Genomic DNA, 16,530 nt, shown 5'->3' with positions numbered 1-16,530 from the left:
CTTTTCTTTTGCGACATGGCTGCTAGTTACTTAGTGTTCTCTCTCTGTTTGGTCAGTCTGGGTCATTTCAGATCTAATTATCCTCTATTTTTGACCAGGTCTGACTGTTCTTGGGTCACTCATGGAGCAGGTCTGTTTTGTTATTTCAATCAATTTAAGCACATTAGTTTCAGGTGGGTTGTTATGGCTCTGTTTCGACACGGGTCAGGAAGCTTGGACCCATGAAGAACTCTATCTTGAGCATGTAGGGCATCAAACCAGTCACCAGGAGAAAATGCTGGCATTGTTTCTGCAAACCACGGTTATGTTACATTTGTATATTTCCTACCAATCATATTGAAGTTGGATGGTGGATGGTGTGACCCCTACACAAAATGATTGCCAAGCTGTAGACCACTGTTCAAGACCAACAAACAACAAAACTGGTTGTTTTTTAACGAGTCTTCGTCGCGTCTCCCAGCAGCTTTTCAGTCACCAAATACTGATGTTTTTGGCCTTCCGTTACTGTGTTTCCACCGTTGACAGTGCCCAAAAAGTGGCCACTTTTGAACAAGACATCACTGCGTTTCCTGCCAGGATAGTGCCATGAAAAGCATTTGTTTTTTGACAGAGACATTGTTGCGTTTCCTAATGGTATACTACCATGAAAAGCAGCTGTTTTATACCGAGACAACGCTAGGACTGTGCCACTTAAAGATGTATTTTATGTCAAAATATATTTTCCTACCCATAACCATGTAGTTGTTACATGTTGTTGAAACATTAAGTTTCAATGTATCTGCTACATAATAATGTACATTTGTAATGCATCTGTGATACAATACAATAATATATGTGTAAGATTTACTTTAGCAATTGAGTTGAGGGAATGTATACACTGCAACTTAGGAACCCAAATGCAGCTCTCTGTTCTGGTCACAAATCTAATAACATTTCAATGTTATATAAAATGTTGGAATAAAGTGTTATTTTGAATTCACCAATTCTAAATTACGAAAGAATTTGAGAAACATCTTAAAAAATTTTGTAGCACGCTACCCTGTTTCATTCCATCTGAATCTCCAAAATACAAACCTTTTTGTCAAGGTCTCAATTAGGATAAACAGCACAGTGATGGCAAGGTATTCATGCTTTTATACATTCTTTGGCCTGATTCCAGCATCAAATAAGACATAAATTGAACACCGTGCCACAGAATTAACCCGTACAATGTCAGAAAGGATTATTACACAAAGCCACTAAACAAAAGGCAGATTAAGCACAATAGTCAAGGACTCAGCTATCTCATTTCACAGTTTGCTGACTAGATTTATGCTGCCAGGCAAGAATGATCTACAAACCTATTTTGTTTTGAGTTGACGCACCTTTCTCCATCAGACACAGAATGTCTCTCTGAGTATCATCTCTTTCTCTCAGATCACTCCCGAGAGCATGTGGATCAATTGGATTCTACCAAACCCATGTTAGCAACTCCAGTCAACACAGTAATGAACCTCCGGGGAGTGAAAGAGCAGGTGATGAGGGCAGACAGATTAGAAAATGGAGAAAAAGCAAAGGAAAGGTAAAAGCCAAAGTGAGAGAAATAATAAAGGAGGACATCTGAAGGTGAGGCAGTTGCCATTCCTCGCTGAAGGAAGTCAAAAATTGATTTTGAAGCTTTTATTGTTCTAATAGGCAGCAAAGACTGAATTGCTTCTAGTGCTTCACCTTATTAGTATCTATTGCTGAAAAAAAATAGGGTATGTTGACAGCAAATCAGAGGTCTATCAAAACAAAGTAGCATCAAGAAACACTGTATCTCCGTACTTTGATAACACCGATATAATGTCATTCAGTCATCAGTGATTGCTCCACTCTGTCAGTGGAAAGGTAGTCAGTATAATTAGGTTTGGTGGCAGATGCAGGGATTATTGCCTATCTTATTGTTGAAGTGAATTCAAGTGACTTGATGAAGGATTATGTGGAGCTGGCAAAGGCAAAGGATAATTGAATACAAAAAAAGAGCTGAAAAGGATAAAACGACGTGGATGGGAAACTTTATTAGTCTTGTAAGCCTCTTTGTCCCATATAAGGTCACCCAAACTAACAAATATCTACTGGTGTCTGGGCCTGAAGGGCTTTTGGTAAAGGGATGAAGAGTAGGCGGATGCTTTTCTGGCTTTGCCTCAAGGAATACGCCCCCGCAGCTCCAAAGTTGTGGCTTTCTACCCTTCGCGCTCCACTTTTTTTTTACCAGTTGTTCTTCTGTTTACTTCCACTTCTTGTTACTGTTTCTTTCATCATATCATTGTATTGTCATTTCTCTGTTATTCCTCATACATTTGTGCTTTGTTTAGCCTACCTGTTCCTCCTCTCTCTACTTTATCTTCTACATCCTCCACCTATCTCTGGTTGGTGACTCAAGGAGGCCTCTGACATGAATCATCTTTGCTCTTTCAAAGGTTTCATTTGTGTTGGGGCGTCGGTGGATTAGTGGTAGAGCAGGCGCCCGATGTACAAGACTGTTGCCGCAGCTGCCCGGGTTCGACTCCAGCCTGTGGCCCTTTGCTGCATGTCACTCCCCTTCTCTCTCCCCCCTTCACGCTCTTCTGTCCTATCCATTAAAGGCTTAAAAATGCCCAAAACATATCTTTTTAAAAAAAACTTTCACTTGTGCATCTGGATAATGTAACCTGTCTCCACATCTCTTGGCAGGTGAAGATTTAGAGATGTAAATGATTCTATTTTAGTGCCAAGGTGGCATATTCCCTTAATATCACCTTTATGTCTTACTCATGCCAAGCAGTGAAAAGCAGACTGGCAGCACTTGATGGGTGTTGAGTACCCACAGGCAAACTGGCACTTTCTACATGTATTTATTAAAGCTGTTCAATATTTTTCTTTGAACAATGGCTCCAATGACTTTTTGTAATGTGAAAGATGTTTCTCATGAACCCACAGAGAATTTTCACTTAACTCAGCATCTTTGAGCTCATTGTCTGGGCAGGCAGTTCTGATAAACCAACCAAAAAAGACCTGGCCAAAGATGTTAGCTACAATCTACCGTAGTGAAGCATTTAGCAGCTGAAAGAGCAGATATTTCCCTCATGGTGGGAATCAAAACAAAGCAAAAACAAGCATAACTGTTAGGGCTGGTTATCAGTGCTCGATATCTTCACAGTATCGACCAAAATAACCCAGTACCAAGTAGTACTGAAACACCTCCAGTCAACAATACCTGCATTGAGTCCTTTTAGCATTGGAGGTCTGATCCTAGACCGTCCCAACTCCCCGCTGGATCCATAAACTTTCTGTTGCTGCCGTCTCTGGAGCCCCCAGCCCCAGCAAACGGTCAGTTCAGAAAACATTGGCAATTTAGTGTGCTAAGACGCTACCAACACTTGTGATGTATGGCTATACTACACACCACTCCATTAACATTAAGGGTATCAAATAGTATCGTAATTTTGTAAATGATACCCAGCCCTATTGACTGTTGCATTTAATTTGACAAAGCACACAATGCCTAAGGGGCTGTGTCCACCAAAGGATTTTTTTCTGAGGCCAGGTATTTTTATAATTGTTTGCAATGGGACCGAGTATTTCCGATCCTTACAAACATCTCCGGCATGACAAGGCACTGAGAGTGAATTCTGCTCTAAGTGCAGCCTATAAGTTGAAAAACATTCAACCTTTAGGTAAAACATTGCATGCGCCACTGACACTTTTTGCCCAGCACTTCAATTACAGTGAAGCAAGAACAGATACCACAAAAAAAGTGTCACGTCTTACAGGTCCCAGTGCTGCACAACAACAATGCAGGAGAAATACATTACTATACTATATATACACTCTTGGTCTTCCTTTCCTGGGTCGGTCCTCATGTGTGCCAGTTTCGTTGTAGCGCTTGATGGTTGGGGACACATTGGGGACACATTTAAAGTTTTTGCAATTTTCCGGACTGACTGACCTTCATTTCTTAAAGTAATGATGGCCACTCGTTTTTCTTTAGTTAGCTGATTGGTTCTTGCCATAATATGAATTTTAACAGTTGTCCAATAGGGCTGTCGGCTGTGTATTAACCTGACTTCTGCACAACACAACTGATGGTCCCAACCCCATTGATAAAGCAAGAAATTCCACTAATTAACCCTGATAAGGCACACCTGTGAAGTGGAAACCATTTCAGGTGACTACCTCTTGAAGCTCATGGAGAGAATGCCAAGAGTGTGCAAAGCAGTAATCAGAGCAAAGGGTGGCTATTTTGAAGAAACTAGAATATAAAACATGTTTTCAGTTATTTCACCTTTTTTTGTTAAGTACATAACTCCACATGTGTTCATTCATAGTTTTGATGCCTTCAGTGAGAATCTACAATGTAAATTGTCATGAAAATAAAGAAAATGCATTGAATGAGAAGGTGTGTCCAAACTTTTGGCCTGTACTGTATATATATTAATACATGCTTATGCTTATACCACATACAACCAAAGCGTCTCAGCTGAAAAGACACTGTGCCTCCAAAGTGCTCACAAATGCTCCCAGCTGGGCGTTTCCTCAGGAGTGCATGGTGTTTTCAGTTGGGGAAAAAACACATTGGTAGGCACGGGGCCTATATGCTACTATTGTTCCTCATCTGCAGGATGTGCACATAGGCAGCCATTTCCTAACATGTTGACCTTATCAACTTTAGGTGATAATACATTATGTAAATGTTGCATTGACAGCTTCCTGCCAGCAAGTGGCCAAAAACATAATTAATGCAGGTTTAAGCAAAATTTCTAACAAAAATCGATTCATTTCAATAGATTTGCTGCACTCAGTGGATTCTCTCAAACCTTATCTGTGTGGTGCGTTCATGTAGAGTTCAACTTGATGAACTCAGGAACATTCACACATAGAATTATACACACAAATACTAATGACAGACAGTGCATGGTCTCTGTTGTTCATCAGACACAAAGCAGTGACAGCCCCACTTCACCCAGCCACCAGGAAATCACATACACAAATCCCCGTGTCTGTGTTTATGTGTGTGTGTGTGTATGCATCCATCAGCTCTCTGCAGCTTTGCCAACAAGGCTGTGGTGTGTGTGTGTGTGTGTGTGTGTGTGTGGCAGCGTAACCTCGTTCGAGGACGTTCTCATGTTTGCATATTAACGTGTGTGGGTGTTCATGGGAAGAGGAGGTAAGTCAGGCAGGATTCAAACATACAGATCTGATGGTCATTGTGCTGAAGGACACCATCCATCATTGGTCTCAGTGGTGCAGGTCATAATGGAATCAACTCAGAATATATGTATGTGTGTGTGTGTGTGTGTGTGTGTGTGTGTGTGTGTGTGTGTGTGTGTGTGTTCATGTCTTGACATCGGAGGCTGACGCTGTGTGAATTAAGAGTTTTGGTGCTAGGTGACAACATAATCAGGATTATAGAGGATGATGTTATGGCTGATTTATATTTCCCCCCCTCTCCGTCTTCAGCTGCTTCCCGCTGCAGTATTTTGGCTCGCTGCCAGTGTGTGTGTACTCCAGGACAAATGGGCAAGCCCAGTGTGAGTCATGCTCAGATGGGAGATTCAGACACACACATATACACACACACACCACATCTGTCTAACTCATCAATTTTGCAACGAGATCTGATTCTCGGTCCGAGCAGCCGCTAGTTGTTTGTCAGAGCAGGAGGGGACGGGTAGCTGTGTGACCACTGTCGCAAAGAAAGAGAGTTGAGGGAAGGAGGCAGAGAGAAGGAGATAAAGTGCTATTAAGATGAGGAGATGGAGGGGGGGCAACTCTCTCAAGGTGACTGCTGAAGATCGTGGCAAACACATACAAATGAGTTGTCTGAGCAGAAACTGAGAGAAGGTGTAGTAAATGAAACCAAGCGTATCCTCTCTGCAAACTGTTGTGTCGCCGCCTTTCTCTTTTCCCCTGTTACCCAAATGGAAACACCACACATGCAGCTCTGCGCGCATGTGTGTCATTTGAGGTGACGGCATGAAATCTGAGCACTAGATAACAGTATTCCTGATCCAAAATGACTTTTGGCCCTTAAGTCCTCTTCCTCTTTCTGTCACACGCACACACGCTGAAGACGTTAGGTGAATGGACAATGGGTGGTTTAGCCAGCGAGGAGGGTGCGTGTTATGCAACAGCCTATTTCTTCTTACATAACGCTGCAGTTTCAGAGTGGAAGATTAGCCCCGCTATACTGTTCTCCTTGTAGCAGATGCCACAGCCGATCTCCTCTGGCAGGCATTCTGCATACATGTCGACACGCTGGTTAGCCATATAGAGCCAGAATTACCCTGAGAAGAAAGATGCAGCGAAACCATCTGATGGTATATGTGGCTTGGTTGCAGAAGTCCGTGGAATAGAAAAAAATTCAGCAATATTAATCTGTAAATAGCACATACAATTTACCATGAGAGCTGGAGTATAAGTTGAAATGCTTGCTGTAGCACTATGAAATATTAAGCTGCCTTACACCACGTGGAAGTGTCAGATGTGTGTGTCCACAGAGGGGAGAAAAAAAATTAATTGCTTTTCGTTGGGCATCCAGTGAAAATCTATTTATCAGTCATTTCTCTGTCCATGCTGCTCCACTGGCTGATTCATAAGCTAATAAATACTGCAGCTCCGCATACTTACACTGGTATGTCAAGTTAGGCTCAAGCAGATACAGGCTGTGATAGATCATTATTGGGGAAATGAGAAAGACGCTGATGAATAGTTTGCATTTCCACCACCCACGGGGCTATTAATATGAAATCTGTCAAACCATATCACAGGCGTCAGCAAATTCCCGAACTGGTCAGCCCCGTTTCTGGACCGTTTCTCGAGGTGCGTTGATGCAGCAAAATGCAAAATACCTCTACTGATTGAAACAACTGCAGCTGTATCTGTGAGAGTGTTGCTGATTTCAGCCTCCAGTCCATCCAGCAGTTGCTTCTCTGTTGTTTTTCCGTTGTTTCCGCTTTCTAATCTGCCTGTTCGGCGCTCATGTATCAGATCTAAAAGGGAAATGCAGAAAGACATTGAGAATATGCAAATATATGAAGAAGACGAAGTGTGTGGAGGTGAAGCTGTAGGGTTGCTACTGTGATTGAGCTGTCTGTAAAGAAATGAAACCAAGAATTAAAATCCTTCAAAAATGCATTCCCCCTTTGTCTATTTCCCCCCTTCTTAATTGACTACCAGTGTGTGCAGCGAAGAGAAAACGAGATCTTGACATCTTCAAAAGAGGCTTTGATCTCAAAGCACCTTGAGGCCCGGGAGGATCATCAAGGTTCCCTCTGTCCTTTTATCGCGCAGTGTTTCTCTCTGCCCCTCGCTCCTCCTACTGCGCTCCCTCTTCCTTTTCTGCTCGGTGTGATCAGCGGGAGCACTCTGAGACTGCCTGATAGCCCTAATACAGACAACTGCAGCCTCGTTCTGGCGCCACCTCATTCCCATTCAGCCCTCGTCAACAGCGTTTACCCCAACGAGCTCTCGTACATTGCAAGGTCGTGTTGAAATATTTCAGGAACTCTCTCCGTATTCCGGCACTGCACCTTCTGGTCTGTGGCCGCTGCACAGAATTCCGAAGCCAATTTTCTTTGTCTTTGAGAAAAAGGAAGGAGAGACTAATGAGAGGATTACACAAACTTTTTTTTTTTTTTTGGCAGCTAAACTCTGTCGTCAACTGTATGAGAGGCTGATCAGCAGTTTTTGCTCTGTGGAAAACATCTTTTTTTCTTGTACCAAGATCTAAGATATTTGGCAAGGACAGCAAGTTTGTGCCTGAGAAATTAGAATAATATTTAAGAGTTTTTTCTCACTAAACTCAATGCAGCAAACCCAAAGTGATTTTGGTTGAGGTTGAAACTCATTCCAGTCTCTAGGCGTTTCCTCCAACCCCCCACCATTGAAGATCTTTGATTGTTTAATTGAACTCGGAAACTAAAAGACACGCTGTCTTCCTTGGGCACTTGAGATTTTAATCAAATGTAATTGAAATGTATCATATCACGTATCATAAAGCTGAGCTCTTTTTCCCTCTGGTCTACAGTGGACCCCCTACCGACCCCACTGATTAACCCATGGAAAGAAAAGTAAGATGAGCTAACCTCTGGATAAGAGTGCAAAAACATAACATTCTTCCTCCTGACATTAGCCGACAGCTGAAGCAGATTAAGGACTACTAAGCAGTAGTTTAGAAGCTGTGGTGTTTAAAGAGCAGCCAGGGCTTATTGTCAGTTACCTACCAGTCCCTTCATTTCAATGTTGCAGGCTTGACTGCTCCCAGTCATTCAAAGAGGTTTTTTTTCCCCTTCTGTTTCCAGAGATATGTTCGCTTAAGGGAAATGGCCATTAAAATGTCATTACTGCTACACTAAAATCATTTTTTGAAAAGCACTGGTTCCCAGCGGCTTCCCACCGTAATGGGCTCAATACATTCCCTCAGCACCGGGAAGAACCCTAATGTTGCGGAACACAAATGCTAATCTCTCTGTAAATATCACTCAAATTCACTCTCCCTTCTGCTTTTCAGTCATAATAGCACGGATTCATTCTGCTTTGCCCTGGCAAATTGAATTAACTCTCCAGGCAAAGGTGTTACGATTATTCTAAGCTTCCTAGTGCGTGGGCTGTAATGGAGATGATCCTGGCATTTCCACTCCATCCAAAAGCATTTCACTCACCCGCTCCGTTTTCTTCCTTGCTGCAGCATCTCAAAGGTATCAGTGATTAAATTTTCATTCACGTGCGCCTCACTAATCACCCTCTAACAGTATTCATATTCATGTCTTGGAATCAATATTGGATTTCAGCATGCATGGGGAGAGTGGGTGGAAAGACTGCAAGGGTCAGTCCATAACATGAATCAATTGATTAAGTGCCTAAGAAGCTGCAAGCACTTTGCCATTTGAGACCCTCTTTGCAGAATAAGATCATCTGTTGGGCAGTCCATCAAGGTCCACTCCGAGGAACTCATCCTTGTCTAACGTAGTTCATGTATAAGATTCTATTTCTTGTTGTGCCCCTACATTGATTCTTTCATTTATTCGACTTTGTCTTATAACGTAGTTTGTGTAGGAGAGTCTATTTCCTGTTGTGCTCCTACATTGATTGGTCTTCGTTATTCCAACTGTGTCTTATAACGTAGTTCATGTAGGAGAGTCTGTTTCCTGTTGTGCTCCTAAATTGATTCATCTTATTCATTTCGACAGTGTCTTATATTCAGCTGATTTCTCTACGGCATTAATCATGGCCACCAGCACTTTCACTGGCACAGCCATTTGAGCATGCTCAATTAATACCCTAATTGAGGTTGTCATCAGTGCATGGCCATACTGTGGCCTTGCCTGAATACTGTAACCACTTTACACAGCACCAAAGAGTGGTTAGAATGCACATAAATTTGGCTGTGATTATACCGCTCATTAACTTACTGTACAACCTCTGCACTTATTTACTCAATTAACTTGCTATTTTAAGTTCTGTTAACATTAGGATGTTTTATTTTCCTTTTTTTAAATACTTAATCAGCCATGAATAATGGAAAACCGCTGCGAGCAAAAGCCACGCGTTCACCTCTGAATATCTCGGCATATGGAAGGTGGCACAATAAATGCACATAGCTAATGAGATAATGGGATCAATGGAGTTGTTGCTGCGGTGGGTTGATAGTAGCAGTGTGCAGAAGTGACCCCCCACTGTGCAAATGAGCTTGACCTGTAGTGACAACCAGGAAGTGTTTCTTGCAGTGGTGTAGGCGCCAGACTACTGCTCTGGATCTTATGGCAGTGCAGAACAAAACTGCAACAGAAGATTTACTGCCAGACAGAGAATTAGTGTGTAATGGTGCTGTCTGGTATGTACTCTATCTGTTTCTCCCTCTCCCTCACCCTTGTTCTAAGCCTCTCTGGCAGACTGTAACTCTGTAAATGACTTTGACCTTTCCTGGGACTGAGGACAGGAACCACAGAGGGAGAGGAGAGAGATGGCGGGAGATGAGAGTAGAGTAGGCGGTTGACTGTAATAAACTCGAAGCAGTGGGCGGCTGTCAACACTAATAGATGGGAGAGGGGAGGGGGTCACCGGGTTGATGAATACTAAAGGTGCCTGAGTCCTCAACAAGTACTCTGTTTTTTTGCCAGGCTGATGTGTGTGAGATCTGATGCTCACAGCATCATCACACTACAGGCAGTGAGGGCCTTTTTGGTGACTCAAGGAAAATATATTTAGATTTTAGCTACAGAGCAGCAAAGGAGAAACCTAATCGTGTGTATTAGCACAGCTTGATGACTGCAGTGTAATTGTATTGCATTGTAGTGTAGCACTACTGTTTAATTCACAATTTGATTGCTTCAGTGCAGTGCATTCACACACACATAATGATCTGTTTTTTTTTAAAATAGTATCCCCATTATGTGATGCCAGCTGGAAACTAGTTATTCTAAGGGGGAATCTTTGGGTATTGACAGTTAAACATGTAAAATGGGACATCAGTAACAAAGAGTGGTTTTAGGTTTGTGTCAAATGGATTTGGTCTAGTAGAATACAAGGCTAACATGCTAATGTTTGGCAGATATAATGTTCGCCATCTTAACATGTTAGCATGCTAACATTTGACCAATTAGCATCAAACACAAAGTACAGCTGAGGCTGAAGGGAATGTAATTAGAGTGTTTAGCCATAAATTAAAGTATTGAACTGACAGTTAAGGAGTCACCTGAACTGTTAACCAATGGGCTGTTAGTTATGGAGAGATAGGCAATTTTATTTAATAGAATATGAATAAAGTAAAAAAAAAAAAAAAAAAGCTTGTGATGGCTTGATTGAAATTTTAGTTATACCCACTTCCAAAAGTTAAGGGATTTTTTTTAAAGGAGATGAAATGTCCAAAGTGCACTCTGCAGTTTAATTTTTTCTATAATTAGGTGCATTCTTCTCATGATGTTCTCTGTCATCCTATGTCTATAGGAACGGGGAAAGATCGGCGTGATCTTCAACGTGGGAACGGACGACATAACCATCGAGGAGAGCGCAGTGATGGTGAGCGACGGCAAATACCACGTAGTGCGATTCACACGGAGTGGTGGCAACGCCACACTACAGGTGGACAACCAGCCCGTCATCGAACGTTTCCCCTCAGGTAGGAACAGAGGCCCCAGTCTGGGGACTGAAAGAGGAAGGAAGGGAGCTTTCAGTGTTGGATTTGAACCTTCACAGTATTGAATTCTTCGATAAAGTGGGTAACACAGTGAAGAGAGAAAGACGGAGCTTCAAAAAAGAAATATCATTCATTAATTCAGCCTCCCATGTGCTACTAAGAGTGATTTTTATAGAACATTCTGTAAGGGCTCTGGTTTATTTATCGGGATATTCATATTTAGAGCACGCCTGCATTATTCTAGGTGATTAAGACAGGTTCTGGTCTAAAAGAGCCAAGCAGGCTTCCTGAGGCAAGCAATCTCCCACCGAAGAGCATCCAGCTCTCTGCAGTTAGTGTGCCATTGTAGCTTCTGGCACTGTGAAAGCCAGCATTGAATCGAGGCCAGCAGAATGTGAATATGCCAGTCAGGCATGGTTGGTGACATGGGTTTTGGGCAGGATACAGAAAGAGGACACTTGATGTTTGGAAAGTATGTGGAGGTGTTTACAAGTCATGCCTCGGCTCCAGACGCAACATCATTACACATACAGAATTAAAACGAGGGCAAACACCCGATGAGTCACCGCTGGGAGTGTGCTAATTCCCCCACTTGTTGTTGAACCATAATCATGATATTCTATTATGGCCTGAATTATGGGGCTATTTTTGGTTTGCGCAGAAGCTCTCAGTTAATTTCTCTCTCCACTGTGTTTCCCCTTTGTTCATGGTTGTTCAAAGGAAGACATTTTGTGTTCCCGTCCTGAGTTTGCATTTGGTAAACACCAGGCTAAGCCAGGCTCTGCTGCCTGCCAGTGTTAGGTGTTGATAATCACATGGAAAACTAATGACCTGTATGCAAAACTAGGAGTTTTCAAAGCTTTGGAGCTCTGGTACATTCACAGATTTGCAAACAATTTTGCCTACCAGTGTTTTATTCTCCACTGATGCTGTCTGACTGGTAACTCTCCATCCCCGTTCCATCTCCATTGTCTAAAAACACTGCCTATGTATCGTCATTGTTTCAAACAGCAGGGAGAGTGCTGCTAATGTGGCCATGATATTTACTCTAGTTGACATATAGAGCAATGGGACTGTGACATTCTCTTTCACAGCAGTGATCCCATATTTTCAGGCTTTGTTTTGGCTTTGAGAGAAGAGCATTCTCTTGCTCATCCGTCAGTGTGGCGAGGCCGGACTGAGGGGCACGCATCACAGGCAGAAGAGGAAGCGCTCTGTGACAGTTCACTCTTTTCAGCTGTTATTATGATGGAAATGCAGCCCTTTTTGCAAAAGCACACACTCCAAAAAAAGGAGCCTTCAACTAACAATAGCGCTGAGCTCTCAGAAACTAACAGCAAAGCAGCCTGTTAACATCGGCAAGTGAATGTCATCATCCAAATCTATGTTTTGTTTCATCAAGAAACAATAATGCTCAGCCCATATTGTATTCCTTTTATTCCTCTTCCCTTCCGCCCTCCTTGCCGCTGTTGTTGTCTTTGTCAAACATTTCTTTCCTTTTCCTCTTCTTGATCAAGAATTGAAGAGTGTTCGTTTGTTGTTGTTTGTTGAGTTTTGTGTTTGTCTGCCGGGGGCTGGAGCCCATCTTAAGTTTTGGGAGGTTAAGGGGGCTGAAGAAGGGGGCGTACTTGGTTGGTGTGTAGAATAGCTTTGATTCATTTATGTGAGCTAGATACACTCAAACTATTTTCGGGCGCCCGCTTTGATGGCTCCGGCACAGGCTTTGAAGGTTCCAGTCATCATCGTCTGGCAGGGCGGCGTCCTGGGGAAACAGAGATGTTACACATTAGGAGAGCAAAACCTCGGATGACGCTGAGGCACAAGAGGGCGGAGGAATACGTAGGGGAAAGAGTGAGTGAGGGGTTGGGGGGGTGGCAACTTCCTAACTGAGACAGGAGGTGTGTAAAGAGAGAGAGTGAGGTAATATTTCATAGAGAGGGGAAAGAAAAAGGGGGGGTGGGCTCCCTCGTTGAATCAAGTTCCTGTGACCCAGATTGGAGATTTAGACTTCTTCTGATTGTCTAAATGGGACAAAATACTCTATACTCACGACACATTGAGACTGACTTCATTTCTTGATGCTTACATTATGCAATATCATCGGCATGCTGTCCCTGTGGAACACTGAATCTTAAAATGTCCATGTAGCCAGATTTGGAAGAAAATAGAGCAAGTTGTCATGAAAGATACCTCCAATGGGGCGTTCTGTAAAGTATTACAGGTGCCAAGTTTGTCTAGTTCCTCTAACAGAACAAGGACGTGCAGTTTCCTGTGAAATCTCCCTCCCCACAGGGACTGTTGTGACCCACATCAGGCAGTCTCGTAGGGATGCCGTTGCAGTATTGAGCCCTGTCTAATGCTTTGTGCATACAGAGACTTACGTGTGGGATTTATCCTCAGCGTAGACCCTGGCCTAACAACTGTAAAAGCTCCCATAGGGAATAAAGACAGAATGTAAATCTGTCACCTCACACATGAGAGACAGTGACAGGTTATTTTTCTGTATCTTTTTTAGACACACACGTATTTACAGACACTGTCATTAAGGCTTAGATTGGGAAGTGCTTGCATCGCTTTACGGCCTGGGCTTGCCAGCAGGCAACATATAAACAGAAGGCCATTGCAAGGTGATGATTTGGAGAGACAGGATGTTGACAGCAAACATGGTCGTCATGGGTCAGGCACGTTCAACGGCAAAGCAACACGTCTCCTGATGTCCCACAAAGTGATGTTTGTAGTCCTCAGGGAGCGTGTGTGTGTTTTTTTGCTCCTTGTCTGATTCTACGTAAGACAGTGCACATGTCTATGACATCGCGTGTGTGTGTGTTGTCCTTTTTTCATGTGTGTCTGTGTGTGTGTGCATGTATGCATTTGATGGATAGAGAACAGACAAAAAGTGTCAGAGGAGCGCCCAGCCAGCTAATCCAGTGTGTCAGGTGTCCCCGGTGGGTCCTGCAGCAACAGTTATTGGCCCACCCCACGTCCCACATCCCCCAAAAATGGCAGACTGGCTCAATAAAAACATCACTGTGTCACACTGAGCACCTCAACCTGGCCACAGATGTTAGCAGCAGTGCCATATGGACTATAATTGTACCATTTCACATCCAACTCCCTTTATTTACTGGTCATCTGCGGTGATGTGACAAATTTTTTAGGCTGCAGTGGTTTATTGGCAATTTTATACCATGCCTTGAAGAATTTCTGATTTTGTTTTTGTTTGGCGAAAGGGCGTGCGTTATTTTCAGCTCAGCACATAGCCTGGACATAGCAGCCTCATTACTGTTCTGCATTAAAACTAATTTGTTATCAGATTACATCATCTTCCTCTTGTTAGAGAAGTAAAGCAACATCTTTCCCAAGGACAACTGCTTCAACAGAATGTTCATTAATATAGCAGGTGGCCTAGGTTAGGATAATCCTCTGACTCATCCACTTATCATAACCTCACACATAATGCAGGAGTAAACCGCCCTCTGCTCAGCATCAGGTGTTGCTAGCTTCTGCATCACAAATTATTTCGCAGTAACCTCACAGATCATTAATTAAAATAAAAAATGATGAAAATTGAAAAGTTGAACTCTTATTAAATGGAACACACACTTCCTCAGCTGATTAAATTCAGGGATTTTGCTTCTACAGCCTTACTTTATCTGGTAGCATCAGTAGCAGACTTTATTCCTGCTACTGTTGTAGCAGCTGTGGTTAAACAGCAAAAGTTACAGTTGTCATGAGGTTATAATGTGATCACTGTAGCACAAGTAGAAAAAGTCACAAAGTCAGTGAGCTCTCTGAGCAAAAGGTACCTAAAGTTTGCAAACATTAGCCACCATAAGCTGCTGGTCATACCAGATCAAGTAAGATTGTAGTGACATGAGTGTATGAAATTAAATAATGGTGTTTTACTGCTAATCAATTCAAACTTTCAAGTATAAGTGAAGCAAAGCGTAATTGCCTTTTTCAAAAGCTCAAAAAAAAAACTTCAAAAGAGTTTGCTTGCTAATGATGCAGCAAAGGCTGTGTTGTAACACATCTTACATTTGATTTTCAGTTGAAGTGCACATCAATACAGAGCTACTCAGTCAATATTGGTTCATTCAGTCAACTAACAGCAATATCAATTCAGAATTATCAATATTTGTATCATAAAAATCCCATATTAGTCAAATCTTGTGGTTATCATGATGAAATTTGCCTGTGAGCCAGTTTTCTGTGCACCTGTCTTTGTTTATAATTATTGTGTATAGGTCATAAGCCCCACCCCTTCATGCTAAAAGATGGGGCATGGGCCAAACTAAAAAAATCAAAGTAAAAGTCTAATATTCTTTCTCCAAAGATTATTTAATTTTAGGACTTTATTATCACACTAATATTTGAATAAGTTAGGTTTTAATGAGTTATTAAATGCTATAAAAAGAGGGTGTGACATCATGATTTACAGCTGTGTGTGTCAGTTGGTGTGCTTGCGATTAATAAGGCTGCTCGCAACTTGGTTGGACGCTGGGCGGGAACTTGACACTGTGGCTCAACTTCCTGATTACTACTGCACAGACTCCGGCTCCAAAAGCACAAGATGGAGATGGCCGTATCTGGAATATTTGACTCCATTTTTGTACAGTGGGAGGACGAGGAGACGCGTCGTCCATCTTTATATACAGTCTGTGGTTAAGACACACTGAGGGAAGGTTAGATTTAGTGAGCGGGGGCCTGCTACAGCATTAATCCCCCTCTTATAAGGAGCCAGCCACCCTTGCAGCAGCTACTGCCTCCCGAACAATCAGAGTAGGAGAAGAAAGCGCTTCAAGGGAGAGAATGAGGCTGAATATACCATGTGTACGTGGCTATTTATGTACGGATGTATACATATACGGTCCCTTTTATGTTCTCATATGTTACCTGAATACCTGACTGCCCAGCTTCGTCTCTGCTTTGTCTTGCACCCCCCCATCCATCTCATGATCATCTTCTCTTTGCAAATTGCCTCACATTAACTTTTTTCTGATTATAGTCATTCACCACAGCAGATTATGACATTACGGTAAGAAGGGAGCTTTGGAAAAAATCCACCCGTTTCATGTGGGTTTATACCACACTTGGCATTTGGACTTCATTGCGATGCCCCCCCCCCCCCGAGCTTGAGATAATCATGCATTTTACAAGCGTTGTTATATTGTCACCATCGCAGCGTATTGGCTGTGATTACCATATTTTGCTGCCTCATAACCGTGCCGTTACGACCAATAAGAGCACACGGTGCAGCGTCTTTCTTCCACACTTACTGCTCTCACTTGTCAGTATTTACAGGCAGCAGATCTACCATAAAGCTGTCACTTTGCTTTAGGTTCTGACTGGGAATTGGAGAGAGGAAGTGGCAGGGGTGAGGTGGTCGTGCA

At 42.6% G+C, this 16,530-nt stretch overlaps 1 protein-coding gene across 8 annotated transcripts in view; it reads left to right on the top strand.

Annotated features, from left to right (window-relative positions):
• nrxn2b (neurexin 2b) overlaps nucleotides 1-16,530 on the top strand; it is an 812,698-nt gene that overhangs the window by 750,769 nt on the left and 45,399 nt on the right. For all 8 annotated transcript variants that reach the window (XM_049567815.1, XM_049567813.1, XM_049567811.1 and 5 more), the window contains one exon: nucleotides 10,948-11,119. In XM_049567815.1, coding sequence (XP_049423772.1) covers nucleotides 10,948-11,119 — 172 coding nt within the window. The remainder of the gene's footprint in view (nucleotides 1-10,947; nucleotides 11,120-16,530) is intronic.

This window comes from Epinephelus fuscoguttatus, linkage group LG23, assembly GCF_011397635.1.
Source record: "Epinephelus fuscoguttatus linkage group LG23, E.fuscoguttatus.final_Chr_v1".
NCBI lineage: Eukaryota > Metazoa > Chordata > Actinopteri > Perciformes > Serranidae > Epinephelus > Epinephelus fuscoguttatus.
This window is presented reverse-complemented; position numbering and strand designations above follow the sequence as displayed.